This window comes from Nyctibius grandis, chromosome 16, assembly GCF_013368605.1.
Source record: "Nyctibius grandis isolate bNycGra1 chromosome 16, bNycGra1.pri, whole genome shotgun sequence".
In the NCBI taxonomy this organism is placed as follows: domain Eukaryota; kingdom Metazoa; phylum Chordata; class Aves; order Nyctibiiformes; family Nyctibiidae; genus Nyctibius; species Nyctibius grandis.
Genome location: NC_090673.1, coordinates 11,052,971 through 11,077,403, shown reverse-complemented (window position 1 = coordinate 11,077,403; position 24,433 = coordinate 11,052,971). Strand labels below are relative to the sequence as shown.

Here is a 24,433-nt window from a genome sequence, read left to right as displayed (position 1 = left end):
GAAACCTCTATCAAAGGTTAAGTACATTGTGCTGAGAACACCAGCTACCCTGCCCAGGCAAGATAAACCCCTGTCTGCTGATCTACAGCCTGTCAACGAAACTGTCCTCTTCCCAGTGTAACGGCTGTTTCCTCTTGTTTGGTGCTTTTGGCACTATTTTTCCTCAATCAGAGATGCAGAGGTGGTTCAGGTGCTCCAGTTTGAAGCCATCGTGTGTCAGCTGAACAGTAGTTCCCACTCCTCTGTCTGCTCTTAGTTTGCTCCAAGTAAAGGAGTTCCTAAAGGGAACAGGGTGAAAAATGAACCTGAACGTAGGGTCTGGATGTTTAATGCTAGCCAAGAGAAAGGCCTCGGGCTTGCTGGGAGTCTGCCTACAGGAAAACATGCCTGAAAGCTGAGGGAAAAGGGCATCAATGCCAGGGCAGGTGTTCCTAGAGTTGGGCCAGCCACGCTCCCCTGCAGTCTTCCTTAAAACTCCAGTGCTAAAACCATCCTGAGCACAGGCTGCTCTTGCCTGGAAGGTGAGTTTAGTTGCAGGATATCCATGTGCAGTTCACTTCACCGCTTGCACACCCAAGGGACACCCAAGTCCTTCAGAGGACACTCTCTTCCCACCATGTTTCGTTTTCTCCTTAGAATTAGGGCTGCAGCTTTGAGGCAGTGCCAGGTGATCCCTCTATTGCTGATGTGTGTCCCAGGAACTAAAAGAGGGGGCCACAGGATCTCGGATTCCACCCATCTCATGCCCTCCTTACCAAAATGGGAGAAGAGGAAAGTTAAGGGATGGAGAACTAGAAGCCCTGGAGTCCAGAAATTCAAAACAAAGCATTTTATTAAGTGGTTTCCTTTTACTTATTTCTCCCATTGTTTAAAATAAATAAAACCTTCAGACACATACAAGTGAAACACATCATCCTTCAAAGTGCAGTTACATTTCCACCCCACTCCCAAGAATCACATAAAGCTTTGTCAAGTAACCAAAAAGACTCAAAAGGCCACCCCCGGTCCCTTCCCTGGCACTGAGCGTCCGGGGGGCTGTAGTGCTGCCCCGCCAGCCCCGAGCCTGGCTCGCCCGTTGTTCAAGGCTGGCTGCAGACACAGTTGCAAGAGGCAGGCTGCAGAAGCAAGGGGGAAGTTTAAGATACAGAGTAAGAAACAAAACCGACCTGTTCAGAGTCCAAAGAGGTCGTTAGCAGAATAAGTTAGTTACTTTGGGAGGCCTGGAAGGAATGAGGCCGATGACAGTCATGAGTGATGGATCAGAACCGCTGCTCAGTCACTGCTGCGAGGCTGGCGGCAGAGCCTGGACAAGGGAGTAAGTCATATTGCCCAAAGTCAAGGAACCCCCTTCCCCAGGGGAAGGGCCAGCACCAGCTGCCTCCCGGGATTAGTTGGAGCCCGCCTGTACTCCAAGCACTGAGTAACAGAAGAAAGAGAAAGGGAAGGAGAGGTCTGATGCGCAAATTCTGACTGATGCAATCCCTCCTGCCTGATGGCTTTAAAGCAGGCACCTGTTCTGACCAAGGGCACTGAGCAGAGGTATGGGCACATACAAGTCAGTTAAGTCCTTTCAGGCTCATAGAAAATCGCTGTAAATAAGATTTAGCGCCACTTAAATGACCATGATTTTGACCTCATCGTTCTCATCAGCTCGGTAGAAGAAGGGAATGCAGGGGTTCTCCAGCAGGGAGCCCAGCCTCTCCTGGGGGTTCTGGATTTCTCTGAGAAGCTGCATTATTTGCTTTGCCGTAGGGTCCTCCTGGCTTGGCTGAGCAGCTTTACTGTCAATAGGGGAGAAACTGGCTTGATGAAGAACCGCAGCTTCTTGTTCTGCTTCATCTGACAAATTCACTTCTCGTAACCCTGGAAGGAACACAGACAAGGCAGGCAGGTAACCCCCTCCCATCCATGCGCAACAGAGACCTCGGGTTATTCCCCTTTACAGCCCCTGTCCTGGCTGCAGCTTACCTTCCCCGTCCGTAGCGTTCAGTTCAATGCGCCTCTCCGCTGGCAGCACGCTTTCATGCTGGCTTGCCAACAGCTCTGGGTTTTGAGCAGCTGCTACATACTTGCTGTACCATTCATTTCTTTCCCTGACCAGCCGCATCACTAAATCCTGCAGTTCCAGTAGTTTTATCTGCACCAAAGTAAAGAAAAGCCCGTGAGCCGTGCACATCCCTGCAGCCACAAACACTGCGCTGCAGTTTGCAATCCTGCCTCTGTCACAGAATTAGCCCCTCCCAGGGTAAAGCGAGCTGGAGAACACCACGTGAGGGGGTGGACTGTGCAAGCGCTGCCCAGGCCTGCCCTGCTCGGAGTAGTAGTACAGAAAAGACTCCTTGCCTTCATCTCTTCCTTATCCTGAGCCAATCTGCTGATATACTCCTCCTTCTCCTGGTGCCGCTGTTTGAGGATAGCCCTTTGACTCTGGTACAATGCAATATACTCCCCTGGAACGCAAGAGAAGCATAAGGAGTGTTGGTACAACTGGGGTACAAGCCTTAGGGTGAGCACAGAGCTATGTGGCACGAGGATCCAGCAAATCCAACCTTGGATTTCTGGCCTAGTTAGGCAGCAGCAGGAGACCTGAACTGGAGGGCTCCAGCTCTAAAAGCTGTTGGGGACCTTCTGTTCCCCAAATAATGCTTTGAGCAAGCTTTATCTGGTGCTGGTGTTGCATAAACATACCAATGGTGTCTGTTTCCCCGGAGAGCTGGATGCAGCGATGTTCTAACTCTTCTAGCCGTTCCTTCAGATCAGCTTTCTCATGCATCAGGTCTGTGAAACGGGACTGAACACAAAAATTGGTATCAATCACCTGAACTGCTCACGTACCAAGTGTACTTGGGTTAAAGACAACACCCTCCATTCACATTAGTCTGAGCCTAGGGAACAAATCTTGCTGCCTTTACACCTTGTCTCCAATTTGATGCTAAAAAGGAATAGGAGAGAGAAGGAGCTAGAAAAGGTGTAAAAAAAAAAAGCATCTCTGCATTTTGGGAAGCAGAAGGGCTGATGAAATAAAGTGCCTTTTAGCCTTCTCGTTGCTGGGACAGTACAACGCTGGTCACACTTGGGTCCAAGACTGCAGCCCCCCTCCTTCATCCAGCAGGGAGAAGATACTCAGTCTCTTATTCAGCTATTTCTTCAGAAAAAGACCACAGTATTAGGCCCTTATACTCACAGTCTTTGGGGAGGGGGGGTGGGAGAGGAGTCACTGCTGCAAGCGTTCCTCTGCTGAGACAAGCAGCAAGCAGCTTTTTAGTAAGTAGCTTATTATTACGGAACATCTGCTACTTATTCCCCTACAGTTTGGATGTGCTGTAAGGGAGTGTGACGCTGGATCACAGCCCAGCTGAGCAGGGTAGTGGGGCTGGAAGACGACGAGATCCTTCACTTACCTGTAGTTTCTCCATGGCAGTTTTCAAAGCCTCGTGAACCTCCACTGGAACAGTATCCATAGTGGAACCTGGAAGGGACATGTGGCATTTACAGTGCCTCCTGGACATGATGCACTCTCAGAGCCTGTAGCTCTGTGTCAAGGCCAGTGCAGCTGGCCGACACCCCCCTATTCACTCTCCCCACACTGCACAGGATTTTTTTACCTCCACCCAGCACGATGTTATGTTGCTGCTCCTGCCTCAGAGCTGCTATTTGCTGCAGGAGGCCCCTGCACTGCTGCTTCTGAGCAGCCAGCTGCTGCCTCATGTCTTCTCGCTCCTTCTCCACTTGGGACATGGCAGATGTCAAGAAAGCGACCTAAGAAGAATTGCAGAGTGTGCCCATTAGTGCTTCTCCTGCGTGGAGCATGATCAATGGTGCATCTCAGGACAAACAGAAACAGCGTACCCCATTTTATTTATGGGTACGAAACGAAAGCACTAAGTGCCTGCCCTGGAACGAAACCAGGCAGCAACTACTGCATCTCTCCTCATTCCCAAGCAGTACAGATACGCAGGTTAACTACTGGCTCCCATGATACCTGTCTGATGGCAGCATTTTCCAATTATGACTGTACTTACAGAAAAATCTAGTAGATATTCGACACCATTTCTAAATTGCTTTCCCAACTGAAGAGAACATCATAATAATTGTAGAGCTACTCTGCCAGCTGAGTTGTCTTCTTGATTAAAGCCATTGCCAGACTTGCAGCCTATCTTGCAAGGATGCTGCAGAAGTCTTGTTTGCTGCTGTGCACAAAGAACTGTGGCACTTCCCTCATTACTGGGCCTCAGCTGGGAGGGATCACAGCTGATCCACAGCCTACTCCGTGCACCCAGTGGAACCTCTCTGCCATTTAACCTGCCTCCCTTTCCAGACATTTGTTTAGAACTAAAACCAAAGGCTTTTCTACCCATTAAGACTCACCATTTCTTCATGGTTTTCAAACTTCTCTGGGATCACAAACGAAGATTTGGGGATTTCTTCGGTCATTGCTTCACTTTCAACTCCATCTCCTGTAAGAGGAGGAAGGTGAACAAGGAGGTAAATACCCCAGAGAGCCCAGCTCTACCTCCTCCCAGGAGACCAGCTGCAGCTACTCACCCTCTAGTCGGTGCAAAATCCTGCCATCCAGGTCTGCTGCTAACTGACTGATCTGGGCCTGCAGCTCTTTGTTTTCCTTAGCTACAGCTTCCAGACTTTCCTGCAAGAGAGAAGCAGAAGACCACTGAAACCCGCACAAGCCAGACTGCAAACAGTCACTGCACCTCAGGCAGTAGCACCACACACACAAAAGCAGCGCTTTGCTCCAGACAGGTACCGTTCACTGTATTGCACAGGATGTAACTGCAGGATCATAGAACAGCCCAGGTGGGAAGGGACTGCAAAAGATCATCTGGTCCAACCTTTCGCTTAATTAATACTTAATGTAGTTAAGCACTTTTCCTCCCATCTTTTCACTTGCCCCTTTTTATTGTTACCTTGGTCTGCTGCAGCTCCTTCAGGTGCATTTCCACTGTCACCTTCCCCTGAACCTCCTCGTGCTGTAGCCGATCCATCAGCTGTGTCTGAAGCAAGTACTGTTTGTGCAGTTCTTCCTTCTCGGCAGCCAGCTGCTGGTACGCCACGGTGTACTGCTGTAAGTGGGTGTAGTACTGGTCCCGCTGCTCCTGCAGACCCCGAGCCTCCTGCGTCTTCAGTTCCAGCTAACGTAACAAGATCGAACCATCACATCAAACCATTTCTGCCAGCAAAGCTGATCCGTGTGACATGATCTAAGCTGTCAACATTGCCCCAAAGCCACCAACTAGGCAGGCAGCCACCATCTGTCCCCACATGCTGGTCCCCCACATCAGACAGCAGACGGTGGGAGAAGGCTCCCAGCTTGACCATTACAACACCAATTTCCATCCTTCCATCACCGTTTGGGAAGTTGCCAGCGGTTTGCATACACCGCTGCGTACCTGCCCTGCCATCCCCCTGCCTCTTGCTTACCGTCTCTTTGAGCTCCCCCAGGTTCTCCTGCAGCTGCCCAAGCTTCTTGGCCAGCTCCTTCTTTACGTGTTGCTCTGACTGCAGGGCGCTTGTAACCTCCATGTTTTCATTTGTCTGCAAGACAAATGTATAAGGAAACTGCCCCAACCAACATAAATGTATATTCTCAAAAAAACGTGTTCATTCCCAATACAACAGGGTGCCATCCCTTGGGTTATTCTGGGGTGTAACTAAGGGCCATAAATTGACTGTTCAGGGCAGTAAGTTACAGAAAGGTTCAGAAGATGGGAGAAGACCAAAGAAAGAGCCAGGGGAATCAGTGCTGGGACAGTGCCAAGGAGAGGCCTGGCACATCACGCAGCCTGTCAGCTCCGAAGCAGATGGGTGGTATGAATATCCCAAACAGAGCCACAGACATTCAAAAAGGAGGAGTTAGAAAGGACTAAAGAACCACCAGCAGCCAGACCACGCGTCGGTTTGCCAGCGCCCCAAAGGGGAAGCTGTTACATTGGAAGAAGCAAGCAAAAGGATTCAGCTCCAGGACGAACGACAGCAGCAGGAGAGAGACTGCTGAGAACTTCTTCCTCGTGGGCAAATACAGGGAGCAGAAAACAGGTATCTTCAAGGGTAAAAGGGCAGGGGAATAATCAGGGAAAGAAACAGCCTGACTGCCAGGGGATGAGAGGGAAAAGGAAACTGCTCTTGACAAAGATATTGGTTCATCTGGCAGAGCACCTGAGGGAGTGAGGAATCACAGGGAACCCCCTGGCATGGCCATATGCATCACAGAACACAGAGCATCCATAGCCTCAGAGGACGAGAGACGGATAATGCTTCTGCCAGTTTTTTACATCTGTGCTACAAAAGGATTGCACCAGTGAGGGAAGCAGTGGGAAAAGATACACGAAAGAGACATACCAGTTTGACAAACCCATTCTGCAGCTCAGCCAGCTGCTCCTTCAGCTCCCGATTTTGGCTCAGTGCCCTACTGATCGTGGCCTTGTCACTCTGCATGTCCTCCAGGATCTGCTGTCTGTCCACAGACTCCTCGTTGTAGCGCTGCACAGCCTTCTCCAGCTCCAGCAGCCGCTCCTCTTGCTCCCGGTTGAGGTGGCTCAGCTGCTCGTTGTCCCGGACCTGGGCCTGGTACTGCCCATGCAGTTCCTCCTTCTCTTGCTGCAGCCGCTGGATCTCTTCCTGCAGACTCAGCTCAGCTGCTGTGGGCCCAGCTGGGGAGGAAGGCTCAACATCCATGGGCTTCACTGCTGAGGAAATGGAATCAAAAGCAGCTCAGTCAAAGGGCTAGATCGCTGTGTAGTGCACATCGCTATTACATACACAAAGCACACCCCAACCTACAGGGCTCTGTGACCCAGAAGGTACCATCAGCTGCAGTATCCAATCCTCACTGCAGGACATTGAGAAGAACAAAGGTGCAAAACTGCCCCCAACCCAAGCAGAGCATCCTGCCACGTGCTGCCAACTCCCTCGCAGCCCTAGCAAGAGCATCCTGCTTTCCCAAACTCCTGGGCCAGTGAGGCTGACAGTACAGTCAGGCAGATACTAAAGACATAAACAGTCTGCTGGTCAATTAGTTGGAAGTAGTTCACTTGCTGTTTGCTAGGATGAAAGGTTTCTTAGGGTCACCAGGCGCTCAGCTGCTTCACAGCTTCAGAGCATCAGACCTACTCACACCTCGTGTGCAGAAGCTCCTGCCCAGCAGGGACAGAGTTAACCAGCTGGTACTCTGCAACGTGAAGTCCCACTCTGGAAGCCCTACCTGATGTGCTCAACAGCTCTGTAACATTGGCTTCCAGCTCCCGAATTTGGGCCATGTGCTTCTCCTTCTCCTCTGCCATCGTGTGGACCTGCAAGGCCACACAAGTGAAAGTTAAAACAATGTTCATGGTGCATTTACTCCTGCCCGTGTTTGTCAAAAGCAGCTGTGATGCTGCCCCTGATGTTACCTGCTCAGAGAGCTGCTGTACCCGCTGCTGCCAAACGCTCCGCTCCTCCTTCAGTTTCTCTACATACTGATCTCTTTCTGCCTGGAGCTGGTGAAGTGACTCTGAGAGCTGCTCAAAACAAAATACAACACAAAGAAAATCATATTGGCTAAATAAATTTGGCAGTGACTGCTTAAGGGATAAAGTTTGAAGAAACCCGTGTAAATGCAAAGCTCAGGCTGCGTTCTTCTGCCACACAAGTTTCTTTACAGACATCAAGATTTGGATCATATTTCATACAACCTCTTACCTGAGTAACCTGGGTTTCCAGGCTCGCCTTCTCCTCCAGTGCCATCTGCAACTGCTGGTTTGCATCCAGACTCCCTGCCTGACTTGAGAACTGCCAACATAAATCAAAAAGTTATGGCAAAATGTTAATACTCAATTTCTGCGTGGCCTTTTCCCTGATAGCAACCTGCCACATGATCCATGTTGTAACCTTCTACAGTTCTTTGAAGTGCTCCAACTCACAGTGGAGTTCAATTAAAAAAAATTCAGGATTAAAATCAAAAAGCTTAGATTTTAGCCCTGTAAAACAGGCTGAACAGGGCAGCTCCTCCCTACCAATTTTATATTTACTTTTTTTTCAAATTAAGAAAATAGGCTGTAGTCAAACAATTTAGTTCAGAAACTTTGTGCATTTCCAGAGTCTGTATTATACAGCCAGATAAGATGGTATAAAAGCTTCTGACCTTAAAAGTTGTCAAACATGTCACGAATTTAAAACCAATGTCTGGAACATGTCAGTGGACTAAGTAGCCAGGCTGGTTCAGTTGACACACAGTACTGTTCCCAGAACAGTAGCAGTTGGCTTTATTTCAAAAACAAAACAAAACAAAACAAAAAAAAAAAAAAAAGAAAAAAAAAAAGAAAAAAAAAGAGCAGTTTCTTCCCTCACAGGCTCACCTCACCACCCAGCCTGCTCCCTGAACTGCTAACAGCTGGAGCTTCACACATTCCATTTCTAACTGGCTGCTTCTCTTAACTTTCCCCAGCTGACCTTCAAGTTGTCATTATCCAATTCAGCTCCTTCTGCTGGGGTGGGTACAAACATCAGCCCTACTCAACTGGTTTCTCCATGAGACTGCACAACAACTCAGTAACCAAAAGACTGAAAAGATACAAGCAGGAAAAGTCACCGTATTTTCACACTCGGTATGTTCAGTCACCCTCTCATATTGTGTAACATTCTTTTAGCAGACCAGTGTCACAATGTCTTGCAGTCCACTGCTCCAACTCCTTAGAATACAACTTTCGGTTCTTCTGAGGCCTCACTGAAAGCCTTTTACTAAGAGGATGTCGTGATGAGATTTTGTGCCTTCCTTTAACAACAAGAGTCAAGTCTTGCCCCCACTGTCAGAAGCAAAGCCTTACCATGATCAGTGTGATCGACCCTCACATCCCAGAAGTATTATGGTTACCTGTTGAATCATCAGTTCAGCCATTTCCAGTTTCTTATGCAAATCCTCCATGTCCAACTTCATAGCTGAGTTCTGGGAAACCAGAGAGTGAACTTTCTCTGACAGCTCCGAATTCTGCTGCTTTATTTCCTCACTACTTTTGCTGAAACAAACACACACAAAATTAAAGTGGCATCACTATATGTACTACGGGTCTGCTGGTGTCCATGTCAGAAATTTACAATCCAGTTCTTCAAAGCAGCTAGAATGACAGAAACATCCCATCTAGTGACTTTTTTTTTTTTTTAAATTGAATGTCCAGCCTCCCAAGTCACCACCTGTGGTCTGTGCCCCTTGTTATGTTTTGTGCTCTACTGAGAAGAGTACTGTTACTCTGCAGTAACAAGCAGAATGGACTTACCTTCGTTTGTACAGTTCCAGTTTCAGGTTGTCTCGCTCCTTCACTAACTCTTTATTATGCTGGAGAAAAAGGAAATTATTGATTCATCTACAGACTTTAGCCAAACAAATAAGATGTTAAAAAAATACTTCATTTTTCACCTGTAGCAGATCAGCTGAGTGGAAAAGGTCCTAACTTTGGCAAAGTCTTCAGAACAGGTTTGCTTAGAACCTCCTGAATAAGTCTGCTCAATCTTTTCAAATGTGACGCTCCTAACTCAACATGAGGTTATTTATGCAAACTTCTGGATTAATATTGCTACTAAAGTGTCTGATGGAGACCCTCCCGGGAGAAGGTCTCAGGGAGGCTTCTGTAGTGTGGAGCTGGCAAGACTAATGAAGGTGCCAGATCTGAAGACAGCAACTGGACCATATGATCAGTGGTCACAGAAACATGAATGAAGTTTGCCTTGATCATGGAGAATACAGGGCTTCACAAAGTTAATTAACAATTAACAAGGTTAATTTCTGCCTCTTCTCTAAGCAAGGACTACAGACTTTGCAGTAGTGTAGTGACAAGCAAATAGCCAAAGGCAGAGATGCTGGTTAAGCATAAACAAAGGCGACTCTTACCTTCTCTGACTGTTTTTGCTGCGTAGAGATGGAAGACAAAGTACGTTCTAGCTCTGATACCCTCTGGCGAGATGAATGTAAACGAGCAGCAAGGTTTTCAGCTTCTCCTGAACAAGTCAGAGCAGAGTCAGTTGAGGCTAGACCACAAAGAGCTTTTTGGAACTGGCTGAGCAGCACTTTCTACTTTGTCAACAAGCTCTTAAAGCAGCACAAAGCTTTGTAGATCAGTAGACCTGGTTCCACTCCTGGCTCTACAGGTGAATCACTAGCAACTCTGGGCACTAAAGCTCTCTGTAACTACCTTCCTCACTTTTAGAGGGAGATGATGAAACTTCCTTTGCAGAACAACAGACAATATGTTGTTTGGGTGTGGTTTTTCTCCTAATAGAATAAATTGCTCAAACTTAGTTCAGAATGAAAGGCTTGGGTAAAACCTCCATTAACATGACAGCTGTGTGGGAGGGAGGGCAGAGAAAAGGGAACAAAGTTTTAAAAGAAAGAGAAGAAAGTCAGAAAGGAACAGTCTGGGGTAGTCACCAGGCCCAGACAGGGCTGACAAGGCTTCAGTGATGCACAAAAGAACCTCAACACGCTTCAATTTGGGGGCAGCTATGATGACAGAAGCAGTGACGGTGCCAAGTATTGCTCATTAAGGAGTCAGTGAGTGTTGTGAGCTGGCTGCCAGCAACTGTCGTGCCTGTGATTTGAAATCCACAGTTTAACCAACAGCTTGAGCTCACAGTCAATTACCTGCTTTCTGCCGTGCAGCTTGCTGAGTGTGTCCAAGGGCTGTCTGCAACTCTGACTTCTCAGAAACCAGAATTCCAATAGTCTGGATATGAACCTTTGGGAAAGGAAAATCAGCTCAGTGCAAAACTTCTTTGCTCGTAACTGCAACACCACTGTTGCCACAAAAAGATAATTCAGTAAAGGTAAAGAGCTCTTGCAGTTAAGTACAGTCTGGCTGACTGACTCCCCGTTTTCCTGAAGGAACGGGCTCATGGCTTCCAGGATAAAGACTATGAGTGGTCAGTAAGCCAGCAAACAGCAGAAACCAGGTGATGACACTGTAATGGAGGCTCTGCCTTACCTGTAGCTGTTCCCTCAGTGCTGCTTGCTCTTTAGAAAATTTCTGTTCAAACTCCTTCTTTTCCTGTATAAACAAATTATGCCTATTCAGCACAAAAACGTAAATAGTTAACCCTTGTTGGTTTATGTCAAACTAAAAAAAGCAGCAATTCACTGGTAGTAATTCCAGCATCTCAATTGTACCAGTATTTTAAAGACATACTTCAGTCTTCCAATTTTGGAACTACTTCATTATTTATCCATCCTAGAATGGCAGTGACAGCATAGCGCAATCACCGCTAGCATAAACGTGGCAGTGCTTGGAATGCAAGCTCCTGGCAAGGACTTACACTGTAATCTCCTGCCTCCACTGCACTCCTCCAGTACTTGAGCATTTAAATACTAGCTTTTGTCAAAATAAGAACTCTACCTGCCAGGCCTAACTCAGTATGTCCAAATATTCAACCTTATGCTACAAATGAAACTGAATCTAACATAAGACAAGATCACATATGCCTGTGCCACAGTCCACGATGCATTCTGCTCCTCAGAGACACAGGTACCTATTTCTGTATCTATCCAAAAATAGGACACACTTTACCTTCTCCAGCTGATTCACTGCTTCTTGGTTTTGCTGCTTCTATGGAAGAAAATTGATGGGCCAGTATTAAGAGAAAATACTCTCATACTGCTGAAAAACATTTTCACTTTAATGAAGTAGGATACATGCCTAGTTAATGCAAACAGAATTTCCATTATCCTTTCTGTAGAAGACTAGGAAGTTCGTCTTAGCTACTAAAAATAATAGATTTGGGGCTAATATATCTTATATGCCAGGTATGTTTTTCATTGCTCAGTACATTACTGAAACCCCTGTATGTTTATAACCGAGCATCCACCAACTTCAGTTAAACGTGCATCCCACATCTATGAAATCAATGGTAGTAACCCCGCTGTGTTAGGATAATCACCAAAAATGCTTCTTAAAAAAAAAACACACAAAAACCCCACCCTACCCAAACAAAACCCATAGTCTTTTCCTTGACCTGAGACCTTAGATCCTCATCTCGCTTAACAACTGGCCTTTAAGTCATGCAGAGCCGCACTTATGTTGGCAGGCTTCTGCGAAAGGTGGAGTGAGAGAGAGATGAAGCCAAATGCAAAGAAAAGGGATCACTCTGTCCGAGCCAATTTCAGTCTTAGGGGTGAAGTGTCCCTTCCAACTTGAGATATTCTCTGATTCCCTGATTCTAAGTATTTGGAAATTTGTTGACCCGACACAGTGCATTTTTCGATATGGGGTGAAGGAGACAGAAGTGGCAGCTGTCTACGCAGCTGCCACACAAACTGTGCTGCTGTATTTGCCATTTGCTGTCACTATCCCCTGGCAGTTTTCTCACAGATGCCTCATAAGTCACTAAGTAATTAGTACTTTTTCACCTTCCCAAAGAATGAACATTGGCCAAGCTGTTTCTTGACTACAGACAGAAGGGTGATGAGTTAGAGGTTTTGAGCAATGCCAGTGCACAACGTAACAAGGAAAAGCAGAGGCAAGACCACAAATGCAGCAAAGGCCCTGCATAGTTCCAGGCAAACAGAAAAGTAGACAAACAAGGAGAGTCGTGGACGGGCAATGCATTATACCAGGTACCTGTGCAGCCCAGCTAAAAGACAAAAAGAAACAGAATGGAGCAAAAACTAACCCAAACCCAAAAATAAAACAACAAGAAAGGTTATGGGGTACACTGGGAAATGCTGAAATTTGGGAAGAGTGTCATTTTAGAGAGGAACAAAATGGGGAAAAGTATTTCACACAGAAAGGCTCTTTTCAGACTGAAAGTCCACTTAGCTGCATTTCTTGCAGTGTTAAAGCTGAAGGCTGAAAAGCAGCAGTGGGAATCCATGCAGGGCACAGGACAAAGCAGTTCATTCATCGTGCCAAGAGAAGCTGAGGATATGATGAGAAACCAGCCCCGGGCTCTGTCTTAGACCTATTGCTCCCACTCTGCTGATGTATTTAGAACAGCATCACCACCTGCAGAAACAGGTTTTCGCACTGCTGCCAGCACCAGGATTTTGTATTCCAAGGATTCAGACCAGGAATGGCTGTTTTTATCAGGATGCTTATCATCCAGGGAAAGCATGATGAGATCAGCTTCAATGGAAACAACAAAACTCTGTTTCTTGTTCCTCAGCTGAGCCAATACATTCACAAATGGCCTTAGACTTTGATCCTCCTCTTAACACGTTTTCCATACAGCCCATTTTGTTCCTTACAAAGTGCTGTGTAAGCAGCCTTCCTTGTGGCACTATGAGAGAACATGTAACCTTGCAGACACCCAGAGAGCACGGAGGAGCAGCAAAGACAATGTCAGACCGGTTGGTTGGATTGTTTCTTACCAATTCCTCTATCTTTGTAACGAGCTGTTTGTTAGTTAGATTGCTGGAATCCAGGGCTACTGCCAGCTCCTGGTAACGTGTCTGATGGGCACATGCAGACAGGAGAAAAAGGAAGGAGCAGAAGAGGAGGAGGGGAGGAAAAAAGCAATAATTAAAAAGAACAGAAAAATAAAACATTATCACAGTTTGATATAATCAGATTCCCCAAACAAAACAAAATCTACGGTTTCAGAAAAGCAGCTGGGACATCAACATATTTTATCCATTTCTGCTGTGGCTTCATTTTGACATAAAAGTGAATCAGAAATAAGAACTGCACTTGGGTGGAAGCCAGACTGTCCCCAGTCCCCAAACTGGAAACACCTCTGATACCTGCCTCCTACCGTTGACCACAACTACCTGATTACAGCACAAGATGACACTAGACAGCCACGTATGTGAACTGTGCATTCAGTTAGGTCTCATTAATGCTGCTGTAAGCAAAGAGTCCCAATAAGTGATCAACAGTAGCAAATAAGAAACAAGGAAAAAAAGAAGATAGACAAGAACAACTTACTTCCATTTCCTTAATATTTGTGGAAGAAACAGCACTTTCCCCATTCACATACGACGTAGACTAGAAATAAACCAGTCAAGTCAAGTCAGTTTTATTCCCCAAGGCAACAAATCACTATTAAGAACCGACTCTCATAATACTACTTCTTACAGCACCTTTCACTTCGAAGTACCACAGACAGGCACAGAAAACACACTTTTCTGGCTAAGGATAGATGCAGACTCCCCCTGTAACAAGCTGATGTGAATTATGCAGACTGACTTCAGATTCTTTTCCCCTAAGCCAAGAATACATCTTCCCATGAATACATGCTGCTCATTCATCCCACTCTGCGTTTCTTCCTACTGCTGAAACATTCCTAAACGAGAAGTTTTTGCTTCTCAGCACTTAAATATCTTATTGTTTAGTAGGGTGACTGCAGACACCTCGAGATAGAAGGGTGTTTTCTTGAGCTGACTTGCTTAAATCTCTACATCAAACATCAAGAGAATTAATAGGACAAGTGGATGAAAACGAGGCCGTACCTGAGAAACCAGGCCATTGAGTTGTTCGGACAACTGGCGGAGACTTTCTGTTGATGAGAAAGACCTGGGAACAAAGAAAGACCTTGCAATGAAAATTTCTGCCAGAAAACTGTCCTAATCAGCACAGCACTGGGGAAGAATAAAACCTTAATTTGTTGGATGCTTTGGGATCATGTTGCAAAGCTGATAAACACAGACACTCACCTGTTCTCATCCAAAGCATTTTTATGATCCTCAGTTTCATGAATCTGTGGATTGAAACACAAAAATTTACAAGCCTGTAAAAGATGGGAGTCACATTTGTGAATGTGTCACTAAGGCTTGATTACATGTGGGCTTAGGTTCCACAGCACCTGTAATTACTGCTTCACAAAGAAAGATGAACTTAAAGCCACCAACTCAGTCCTGGCTTACACATAACTTCTGAGTTGTGTGAGCCCAGGTCTCTTGGAGTGGAGAAACTTAAGTGTAACAGGCTTTATGTTTGCTGTTACTATTTATCAGTACAATCAACACTTCACTTTGCTGGGAAAAACTTCAACTGAATCTTTTCAGTAGTGAAAGCAAATGCAGATTGATCTGACTGGAGATCTTCTGTCTTATTAAGTGCACTTTCTGCTAACGAAATAGGAGAGAAGGGGAAGGAAACTAGCAGCTTTGGGAGGGGCAGGGCCATGTGCACGCTAGCACTCTCTCTGCTCTCACAGACAGCTGATGACTAGATGGAGGGTGGAGAATGTAGTCTTTTTAACAGGAGAAAATCTGACCTAGTCATGTCATTTATGAAGATTGTCCTTCTCAGAAAAAAATATGGTAACACTAACCAATATTCAATGGTTCAATGGCAATATTCATGATGATTCACAAACCTGTGTCAGCTGCATGCTCCCAGGAGCAGGCAGAACAGAACCACAACTAGGCAGACTGTTGCTGTTAGATAGCACAGGGACATCGGTAGCAAGCTGTTCAGCGTTACGAGTGGCAACATCACTGTCAAAGTATGCCTGTCACAAAACACAGCACAGGGATTACAGCCTCCATGCAAAATGAAGGAAACCACACAGGAACACATCACCTTGTGATCTGCCTGTGAAAACTAGACAGGTGTAAACAATCACTTAGAAACACAGGGAAGGGAATCTGTGTTCTCCCCAGAGCAAAGAGGTGACTGCATCAACCCACCAACAAACACTGTCCCAGACCTGGGCCCTCTCAGAGCCAGTCTGAAGAACTGCTGTCCCATAATCAAACTCGCTTCTCCAACATGGGGCAATAATGTCACCCAACTCTAAGTTCACACTCAAGATTTACTGCAAAGGATTCACCAAAAAAGCAACTGAGGGCAAAGCCAGATGGAGGTCACTCTGCTTTGAAAAGCACCACCTTCAAGATGTGTGTGGGGAAAACACGGATCACTGTATGCAAATTAAGATGGAAAAGAACAGGTTAGTGACTACTTGAAAACTGGGTTAGGCAAACTCCAACGTCTGTCTAAAACTCGGTGAAATTTGTGGCATGCCACGAACCACAAGTTTAGAAACAGGACATTTATGAACAGGCCAAACTCAGCGTGGCTGGGAGCAGGTGCCTGTGGCCACACGGATTCTCCCATGACTATAGGAGAATCTAAATAGAAAAGAGAAGGGCCAAAAAACTATTTCTGGCCAGCAATGCAAGTGCTCATCCAGCCTTCCTGGGAGGATGAATAGCATCTGATGACACCTCTACCAAGCCACAGTGAACTGGACAATTCCATCTATCTTGTAGAGCATCAGAGAGCCATAAAGGCCCAGAGCAGCGGTCTAGTGTTTTATGGCAATTTGCTTTATTTCATCATCCAGCTCCAGTAAGTCATAATGTAACAACAGTACGAAGCAAACGAGATAATCTTTCAACATTTAACCCCACCAATATATTGCAGCTCTCTGCAATTCCACCTGAAAAAGTTCCCTCTCACTTCAGTCACGTCCTTCTTGGCACTCCACAGGAAACAAGAAATCGCTCTCTTGGCATTCCCTGTTTACCTGCTCAGCACTTCACTCATGAATCAAGCAGCAAGAATACAGAAACAGTGAAGACAGATTTAATGAAAGCAATAAGCTGGAAGACTGCAGAGGGAAACGGGTAGAATTTTCTCCATTTCTTTTTAGCAGGACAGACACTTGTGCTCTCAAGGAGCAATGTCTGTTAGGTGCTTATAGGAAGGTGAGGAATTCCCTTACTTCCTCCAGCTACGGGTTAGTTCACCTTTATTGGTTCAGACACTCATCAATATAGAACATCAGATGAGAGGAGGAATATCATCCCCAGTACATCTCAAAAATATTTCCTTAAATTATTCTGATCAGGACATTCTTTCTGCTTAACTCAAAAAAGATGCAGAAACCAGTAACGTGCCTTAACCACAAGATCTCCTTCCTTCCTCCTCCACTGTAAGCAGTTTTGAAAAAATTAAAACAAAACCAAAAAACTATGTGAACAGCTGAATTTGTTGGAAACAGAAAGAGTTAGGAGCAAAGCACTTATCTGGAAATTATGCATTGTGAGGTTCTAGTAAGGTCGAATAAAAAGTTAGGAATTCTGCTCAGCTTAGCTTATAGTAGGATCAATTTGCTTTCACTCAAAGGCTCCTATTTGTTGGGTTTTCTGTGTTTCACAGCCAAGAAAGCTGAAGTGGGTGAGATGGGAGGGGTCTGCTTCACATTAAGGCACCAATGGCAGCCGTGGCTCAGATGCTAATGATCAGCTTTTCTGCCCTATTAGCGTCGAGTTTCTGAACAGCATATTCCTGACTCAGGATTTTTACAAGACAGCAACTGGAAAGAAATCTTTCTTTCATTAGATATTGCAACTAAAGATTAGTTTTCAAATTATTCCTAAAACCCCAGACACAATAATCTACAAATTCCTAACAGCCAATGTACCTCTCCATGCTAAGGAAGCAAGAGAAAAAAAAAAGAGAAAACAAGAATGAATAGAAGTAATAAATTCTCCATTTTCAGAACAGGACTAAAACTGTAGACACAGGCAGGTCTTCACTGCAAGACCAAATGGGATCTCAATAACAGCAACGGACCGCCTGTCTTCATCTCCCCCTCCACTGGGAATCAAGTCTCTTTCTCTGAGATCCAACTGACGCTGAGCTTGTGAGGACTACATGAAAAGAGTCCCCATGACAAGAGTGAAACCTCAATCAAAACATGCTTTCTGATGCTAGACAGGCACATCCCGCACCCACGAGGCTGGCAGTAAGGCTTCACAGCCTTCATGTCACTCAGGTTCTACTGATACACAACCTGCACGTACAAGGTCCAAGTGGAGGAACTTTCTGCTGTGTGGACAGAACAGCTGCTGTATTATCACACAAAAAAGAAGGAGGAAAGGGATACAAAGGCAATTCGGAGTGAACTCCATTCCATCCTCCAGGTTTCACTGCATCTGTCTGGTACCCCCGGTGATTACTATAGTTGTATTTACTGCTGGAGACACACGGTTATGCAGTAAATACAATAATGAGTCACTTTATGATAACTCGAGCGAAACAATGGTAGGGGAATAAGCTACCAAAACGATGCCAGTGAAAATGAACAGCAGAGCTTTGGTACAGCAAAACTGGAAGAAAATTTTGGGCTACAAAATTTGACTTCCCTGAGTTTCTATCACAATTTGAGCCTTATTTAAGTAAAGTGACTGACAATTTTTTTTAAAAAGGCTGTTTGTTTACGTTTGCTCCTGAACACATTTCTGTTGCTTACTGGCATACTTCCTGCCCTGTCCTCTCCAGAAGCTTGGGAACGTGAAGACGCTAAAGCCTGTAAATGCTTGTCTCGAAGTATCTGACTTCCTGCCTAAAGATATTTAAACCCGTGGTACTTGCCAGACTGTCCATCATTGGTGCAAGTTTCATCGCCTGTCATTAAACAGGTTGGCTGGAATAACTAGCCAGCTTACTCAGGGCAGCTGCTTGCCTGGAGATGGGCAGAAACATGCCCTTCAGAACCACGGCTCTAGGAAATACAGCAATGACAGGCAGAACAGGAGAAATACAGGCTGGGAGAACACCACCTCTTCCTAGTGCAGTTTTCCTCAGCAGTTGTTAGTTTATTGCCTCAATTTGGTTTTCCTCAAAGCTCGACCATCTCAAGGAAGAGTTTTTGACAAGGTTCACTATTTCACATGTTAAATTTGACACAAACCACAAGGAAACAAGCACGGACGAGCAATGGAAACACATGTTAACAAATAGCTTCACGTTAATAAAAACAGCAACAAAACTCAAGCAGCTGACAGTGGATGAGTCAGGACAAGGCTCCATCCAAAAAATCGAGGTCAGTGTAAACAGAACCCGAAGCATGCAGTAGGGAGAGCGAGTCACTGCGAGGGACACGAGCACTGCCTCACCTTCCTCTTGTCCAATGAGGGTATGGCTACCCCATTGGAGCGGTTAAGGTCTGACACCAGCACCTTCAGAATGTTCTGAATCTAAAGGAGGCGAAAGAAAAGGGGAAAGAGAAACGGCTCAGAAAAGGACAGAGAGAAAACGTCAATCAAAGGTAGCCAAAGAAACTGGCATCCTCCAGCTCGTTAGGAGCACACACCTCAAAACAGCAGCTCTGGACACACCCAGGGCTGCACGACAGCACGGTATGACCAGACACGCTTCGGCACAGGCCCTGGCTCTAGCGTGCCCCTCCCAGCAGAGGTAGTTGCTATCTATCGTAGCATGCTTCGTACGCTGGCCATCCAGGCATCCACGCTGCTCATGTCTTACACCGCATAACCCTTTCCCAGCTCTCGTAACGTTGTTCAGAAAACCAAAGAATAAGGAGGTGGCAAGTGGTTTGGAAGAAAGAATGAGACACTCACGTTCTCTGGAGGCTGCTGGTCATCGTGGGTGGGACTCTCAGGTCTACTGCCTTCTATAGTTTTGCGCTTTTTCTTGGTTCCTGCAGTTGCTCCAGGGTTATTCTTCTGATATTCCTTCAGCTGTGAAAAAAAGAATAATCTGAAGTCCAAACAGAATATGCCTTCTATGAGTACAATGTCAAAAAACCCTCCAGACTCCACTGGGTAAAAAGACAGATCAAGTGTAAGTACAACAGAAACGCTCTTCAATGAGTCTGTCCCTCTGGGGAAAAAAAATTAAAATCAAAACAAGTCCAGAGAAGCCTAAAGTAAGAACTAGTATGATGGGTTTATGACAAGAGGCTCAGAGTTGTGAACGTTCAACTTTTGTATACAGCTAATGATGTTCTTGGGAAACAGTTTGACACTCCATACGGCAACCGAAAGGAAATCAGAAGTAGTATTTTAGAGGTTTTTTTAGGTTTATAACCAAGAGCAATAAGGAAAAATTAATAAAGGGCAATTGATCTTGAATGCAAAGTGAAAAAGCAGTGCCTGATAGTAACATCTTCCACTCTGTGAAAGATTTTAAGAAGGAAAATGAAAATCCCCACAGACAGATAACACGTGAATACAGATACTGTAATAACTGTGAACTAAGGGAGAAGCAATCTACAGCTGATTTTTAAATCCATTTCGCCCAGAAAAAGCTGATCTGATAAACTGTAACTTGAGTCTTGCCAGGTGCTCCGGCATTTTTGTGTATGTTACTCAACACCTACGCCCCAAACCAAGGGACTCCCAGGCAGTATGTAAACACCCGCTTCCACAGCCCCCCGCTGGCCCAGACACCGGCGGGCTGGGCACGGCTGCGGCCGCGCTTCGGAGTCAAGGTGGGGAAAAAAAACAGAGAAGAAGGATCCCATTATTCGGAGCAATTCAAAATGGAGCCTGAGCTGCTCCAGGACACTTTCCCATTCCCATGACTTTGACACAGAGGCGCGTCCCGCCGGGACGGACGGGCCGAGACGCCCCGGGGAAAAAAATAAGGAAAAAAAAAAGGAAAAATAAAAAAAGGGGGTGGGCGGGGGAAAGGGAAAACCCCCAAAGCAAAGCAGGCGGAGAGCACAGCACCGCAGCAGCCCGGGCCCGGCCGCCTCCCCCGGGCCGGGGGCGGCCGCCAGCCGGGAAGGCCCGGCAGCAGCGCCGGACACCCGGGTCTCCCGGCGGCCCCCCCGGCATCCCGGCCCGGAGCGAGCGGCGCGGCGGCGGGCGGGCCTGGCCCGCGCCCCTCGGGGGAGGCCCAGCTCGGCGCGGCCCGGCCCGGCCCGGCAGCTCCGATCCGCGCGGGGCCCGGCCGCCCCCTGCCCGGCCCGGCCCGGCCCGGCCCGGCCCATCCCCCGGCGGCCCCTCACCTTCTTCTTGGCCGCCGCCAGCCTGCTCTGCCTGCTGCCGTCCGCCATGTCCGCCCCGCGCCCGGGCCACGTCAGCCGCGGCGGGGAGCGGCGGAGGCGGCCGCCAGGCTCCGCCCCGGCCCGGCCTGCGCTGCCGCCGGGACGGCCCGGCCCCTCGCCCGGCCCCGCACCCCTTCCGCGCTGCGCCGCGCTGCTTCGGTGGCGTCCGCGGGTGGCACTGCGCTGCCCCGCTCCTCCCGTGTGACACCCTGCGCTGCCCCGCTCTCCTCTATTGACTCAATTGCCCAGAGTAAACACCGCCCAGAAGCCAGCCTGGGGAGGTGGGCAGGCTTCCCTCCTCCTTTCCAGGGCACGGCCTACATAGCTTTCTATTTTGTGTGCGTCGCTTTGATGTCTGAGCTCTGCCTTTGAAGTCACGCTTAGCACAGGCCGGTGGGTGTTGCTGGTGTGTGATCCCATTGCCAAGTCCCTTTGACCTTCCAAGGGTGGCAACAGCAGAGTTTGGCTGGTGCGGTCAGCCCGGGGAATCGGATACGGCTGCTGCCAGCACCTGGCACTGCACAGGGACACGTTTACCTTCACCAGCCGGGCCAGGAGAGCTGTGGGAAGGAGGCTCCTTCCGTGCTGGTCCAAGGAGCTGCACTGGGTTTGCGTGGGAAGGTTTCGCTAGCGGGGCCGGGGCCTTCGAAGGGTACGGCCACACACCCGTCAGCCAGCGCTCCCTCCAGCCAGGCAGGGCGTGTGGGGCAGCCGGAGGCTCGGGCGGTGGCGGCTTTTCCCCTACAAAAATAATAATTGTGTGAGCGACCCCGCGGGCCCCGGAGCTCTGCCTGGGATCCCGGCCCGGCTGCAGCCCCAGGGCTGACGTGGTTCTGAGGCATTTTTTGGAAGGCGCTGGGCGTCACCGCCTCGGCTGCGGGAATCGGGGTAATTATGTCCTGCCCCTCCTAAATGTCACCTGCAGCTGCACACGGGGGACTTTGTTCTCGGGCGCGGAAACCAAGGCCGGGCCCTGCCCGGGGGAAAACCACCCGCCCCGGCGTGCACCGCGGCGGCGGCACGACACCTCCCGGCGTGCACCGCGGCGGCGGGCGACCACAGCTCCCGGCGTGCACCGCGGCGCCGGTGCGGCGGGAGGCGGCAGCCCTGGCCGAGGGGGTCCCGCCGAGCGCGGGCCGCAGCACACCGCGCCGCCCGCTCCCCCCGCCGTGGGCTCTGCCGAGGAGGTAGGAGCCGGTTCCCCGCTGCCTCCCTCCCCGCCCTCGCTGCGCCGCTGGCCGTGTACCCCGCTGAGGCGGCCCGGCCCCGCCGCGGGGGTGTCCGGCCTGTGACGCGGCGCCCCTCTGCTTTGCCAGGACCCCCGGTGGCGGCCGGCGGAGCGTCGCGGCCGGCTTCAAGTCACCGGTGAGTCCCCGCCCGGGCTGGGGGGGAGGTGGGCCCTGCTCGGTGGCTCCCCCCCGGGAGCGGCCTCTGCCCTCGCCCGGCCGGGGCCTGCTGCGGCGGCGGAGGGGCCGGTGCTCCGCGGCAGCCGCTCTCACGTTTGCGGTGGCTCGGCCCGGCACAGCAGGGAGTGTTTTTCCTGGAGGGTGAAGTTGCTCGTTTGCCTGTGGAACTGCCGGCCTCGCAGCTTCGCATTCCGCCCTCCTGGGAGCTTCTCTTCAAACCCAAATCGTGATTTTTATTTTTTATTCTCACTTTATGCTGTAAATCTGCAAAATGCTGTAGAATATGATATGGAGCAGGCTGACGTTACATAAACTGATAAATATTTTACCTGAGCTTCCCCCCTCCCTGCCCAGGAGATATTTTTTCCTTTTCTTTTTTATCCAGTGGCACATAGCGTATTTTCTGATCGGTGCCCTCCAGCACTGCAGCATCTTATCCAGGGCTGAGTTAGGGAGTGTTAATTGTGTTCTCTGCTCTACAGATCCCATCTCCAAAGTCCTGCCAACCAAATGACGCCAAGGAAGAAGCCCTGCGGTATGAAATCGAAGAGCTGAAACAGAAGGACCTTGCTCTAGACCAGGAAATTGCACAATTATTGTCTGAGTATGTCCTTGGCGAGCTGAGTGTTCAATGTGATGCCTCAATTATTTTTGTTTTTAAAACAAAATATGGTCCAGGAATTAGAGCTAAAAGCTGACCTCTTATGATGCCGTTTCTATCATGGTGCTGTGTAATGTGGATTACAGCGTTGGTTTGAGTTGTAGGACCTGTTAAAGACAAGAGGGAATTCTTTCTGTGTTTGGTCGGTAGCGGCAGCACTCGCTGTGCAGCAGCAGCAATTCTGCTGTGTCATTTTTGCCCTTTCTGGTTTTATTGTTACAGAGGTTACAGCCTGGAGGAGTTGGAGAAGCACATCTCTCTGCTCCATGAGTATAACGATATTAAAGATGCTGGACAGATGCTGCTAGGCAAGCTGGGTAAGGAAGGGGAAAGCCATTAACTTCTTAAGTCAGTGTTTTTATATAGACAGAGAGAGAGAAGCTACTGCACCACGAAGGCAAAGCTTGTTTTAAAGATGCAATTCTAGGCTTATATTGCCCAATCGCTTGTGCAAGCACAAATGCTTCTGTCGTTGGCATGTTTTTAGAACTGAACATGTGAAATAATTGTCATTACCAGTATTTTAGTTTGTGTTACGGATTACCAAAATTTTATAAATCTTATTAATTTTTGTCAGTTTTGTTCTTCATATGCTTAAAAAAAGTGTTGAGGCAATGAAGAGCACAGCTGCAAAACCTTAGATTGGTTTCTTACCTATGGGAGGTTCTATGGGGTAGTCAGGGGCTACTGGGAGGAAAATACAACTTTTCTGACTGATCTTTTAATGAAAGCAATGGTATTTCTTCCTTTTCTAGCTGTTATCCGCGGGGTTACTACGAAGCAGCTCTACCCTGAATACGATCTGGAGCTTAGCGACTAGTGTTGAACCTGAAGACTGCCACGTCCTGCAGCAATGGCTGTTACTGGGCCATTATCTCCTGGTGTTATATCAGCTTAGAACTGATGTAAGGTGGCCCCGGAGGCCTGTATGTAGGATTGCAACAGTGTGGGTTAACAGCCTTATTTCTAAGGAGCTTTGGAACATGAAAGCTGTTGAGTTTATCAACTGTTTCCTGCTTGTGGGAAAGGGATGTAGGACTTTGGATAATTTCGTCTACTACCTGACAACAGTATTTTTATTTTTTTATTGGAAAGGTTGTAATTCAGGTTGATGTTAAGACTCTTCCCATGGAGCCTTTGCTTCTCTACAGCATCCAGGGGCTATTTGGGTACTGAATGGATCCAAAGTGAGGGCATACAAATGTGCAGTGTAATAGCTGCTTTGAAAGAAAAGAAAAAATGCTCAGAAGTAGGGAGGGAAGAAGGCTGAAGTTGTGGGGGTTTGGGGGTTTTGTTTTATGATCAAATCTGGCTAAGTCTGGGTGTTCTGCATTTTTGTACTTAACTGCTCTGGTAACTAGAGGTTTTGTATCATTTCTGTAGTAAATGGCAAAATGTGAAGTTGTGTTGAACTGTCCAGCCTGAATAAAGCAGCTATCACATTTCTCAGCAATTCCCTTTAAGAGCATGTAAAACATTGCATGAACCTGGGGACAAATTCTTAAACTATATTCCGAGACAGCTATAATATCTATTATTCAAATGTTTTCTGCAGACTCTTAATGGAGACAGTGTGGCAGCACTACCCAGTAATGGGTAGGTGCAGAGTTACCTTTACTCTCTTCTAAATGCAGAGTCACTGTGA

At 47.7% G+C, this 24,433-nt stretch overlaps 2 protein-coding genes across 7 annotated transcripts; one reads left to right on the top strand and one right to left on the bottom strand.

Moving 5' to 3' along the window:
* Positions 1–814: 814 nt before the first annotated feature.
* On the bottom strand, positions 815–20,802 carry GOLGA2 (golgin A2). Of its 6 annotated transcripts, none has more exons than XM_068414073.1 (28): positions 20,683–20,802; positions 19,289–19,408; positions 18,824–18,904; positions 15,292–15,426; positions 14,627–14,670; positions 14,423–14,486; positions 13,899–13,958; positions 13,343–13,423; positions 11,544–11,582; positions 10,965–11,027; positions 10,625–10,718; positions 9,875–9,981; positions 9,264–9,322; positions 8,864–9,005; positions 7,693–7,782; positions 7,404–7,511; positions 7,217–7,304; positions 6,355–6,701; positions 5,437–5,550; positions 4,923–5,147; positions 4,546–4,645; positions 4,369–4,457; positions 3,606–3,759; positions 3,402–3,469; positions 2,689–2,791; positions 2,344–2,450; positions 1,969–2,137; positions 815–1,863 (listed from the first exon to the last, which is right to left on the bottom strand). In XM_068414073.1, exons 1-28 carry the CDS (start codon positions 20,728–20,730, stop codon positions 1,613–1,615), a joined length of 3,150 nt encoding a protein of 1,049 aa, XP_068270174.1. In that variant the 5' UTR covers positions 20,731–20,802; the 3' UTR covers positions 815–1,612. The 6 variants fall into 6 exon arrangements, with proteins under 6 accessions (XP_068270174.1, XP_068270170.1, XP_068270172.1 ...); XM_068414069.1 differs by having other exon boundaries at positions 6,355–6,698; positions 20,683–20,792; XM_068414071.1 differs by lacking the exon at positions 13,343–13,423 and having other exon boundaries at positions 20,683–20,792.
* Positions 20,729–24,241, top strand: SWI5 (SWI5 homologous recombination repair protein). The gene is made up of 6 exons (XM_068414235.1): positions 20,729–20,880; positions 21,687–21,908; positions 22,038–22,086; positions 22,610–22,731; positions 23,011–23,105; positions 23,544–24,241. The coding sequence occupies exons 1-6, from the start codon at positions 20,729–20,731 to the stop codon at positions 23,606–23,608; spliced, it is 705 nt and encodes a 234-aa protein (XP_068270336.1). The 3' UTR covers positions 23,609–24,241.
* Positions 24,242–24,433: the final 192 nt, after the last annotated feature.

What these genes read in the sequence shown, in the direction of transcription:
- SWI5 (XM_068414235.1), top strand. Translation starts at nt 20,729, where the DNA reads ATGTCCGCCCCGCGCCCGGGCCACGTCAGCCGCGGCGGGGAGCGGCGG. An exon ending in CGCTGCGCCGCGCTGCTTCG is followed by an intron (nt 20,881 to 21,686) that starts GTGGCGTCCGCG and finishes GCGGAAACCAAG; the next exon opens with GCCGGGCCCTGCCCGGGGGA. An exon ending in CGGCCGGCTTCAAGTCACCG is followed by an intron (nt 22,087 to 22,609) that starts GTGAGTCCCCGC and finishes TCTGCTCTACAG; the next exon opens with ATCCCATCTCCAAAGTCCTG.
- GOLGA2 (XM_068414073.1), bottom strand. Translation starts at nt 20,730, where the DNA reads ATGGCGGACGGCAGCAGGCAGAGCAGGCTGGCGGCGGCCAAGAAGAAG. An exon ending in AATGCTTTGGATGAGAACAG is followed by an intron (nt 14,487 to 14,626) that starts GTGAGTGTCTGT and finishes CTTTGTTCCCAG; the next exon opens with GTCTTTCTCATCAACAGAAA. An exon ending in GATTTTGCACCGACTAGAGG is followed by an intron (nt 4,458 to 4,545) that starts GTGAGTAGCTGC and finishes CTCCTCTTACAG; the next exon opens with GAGATGGAGTTGAAAGTGAA.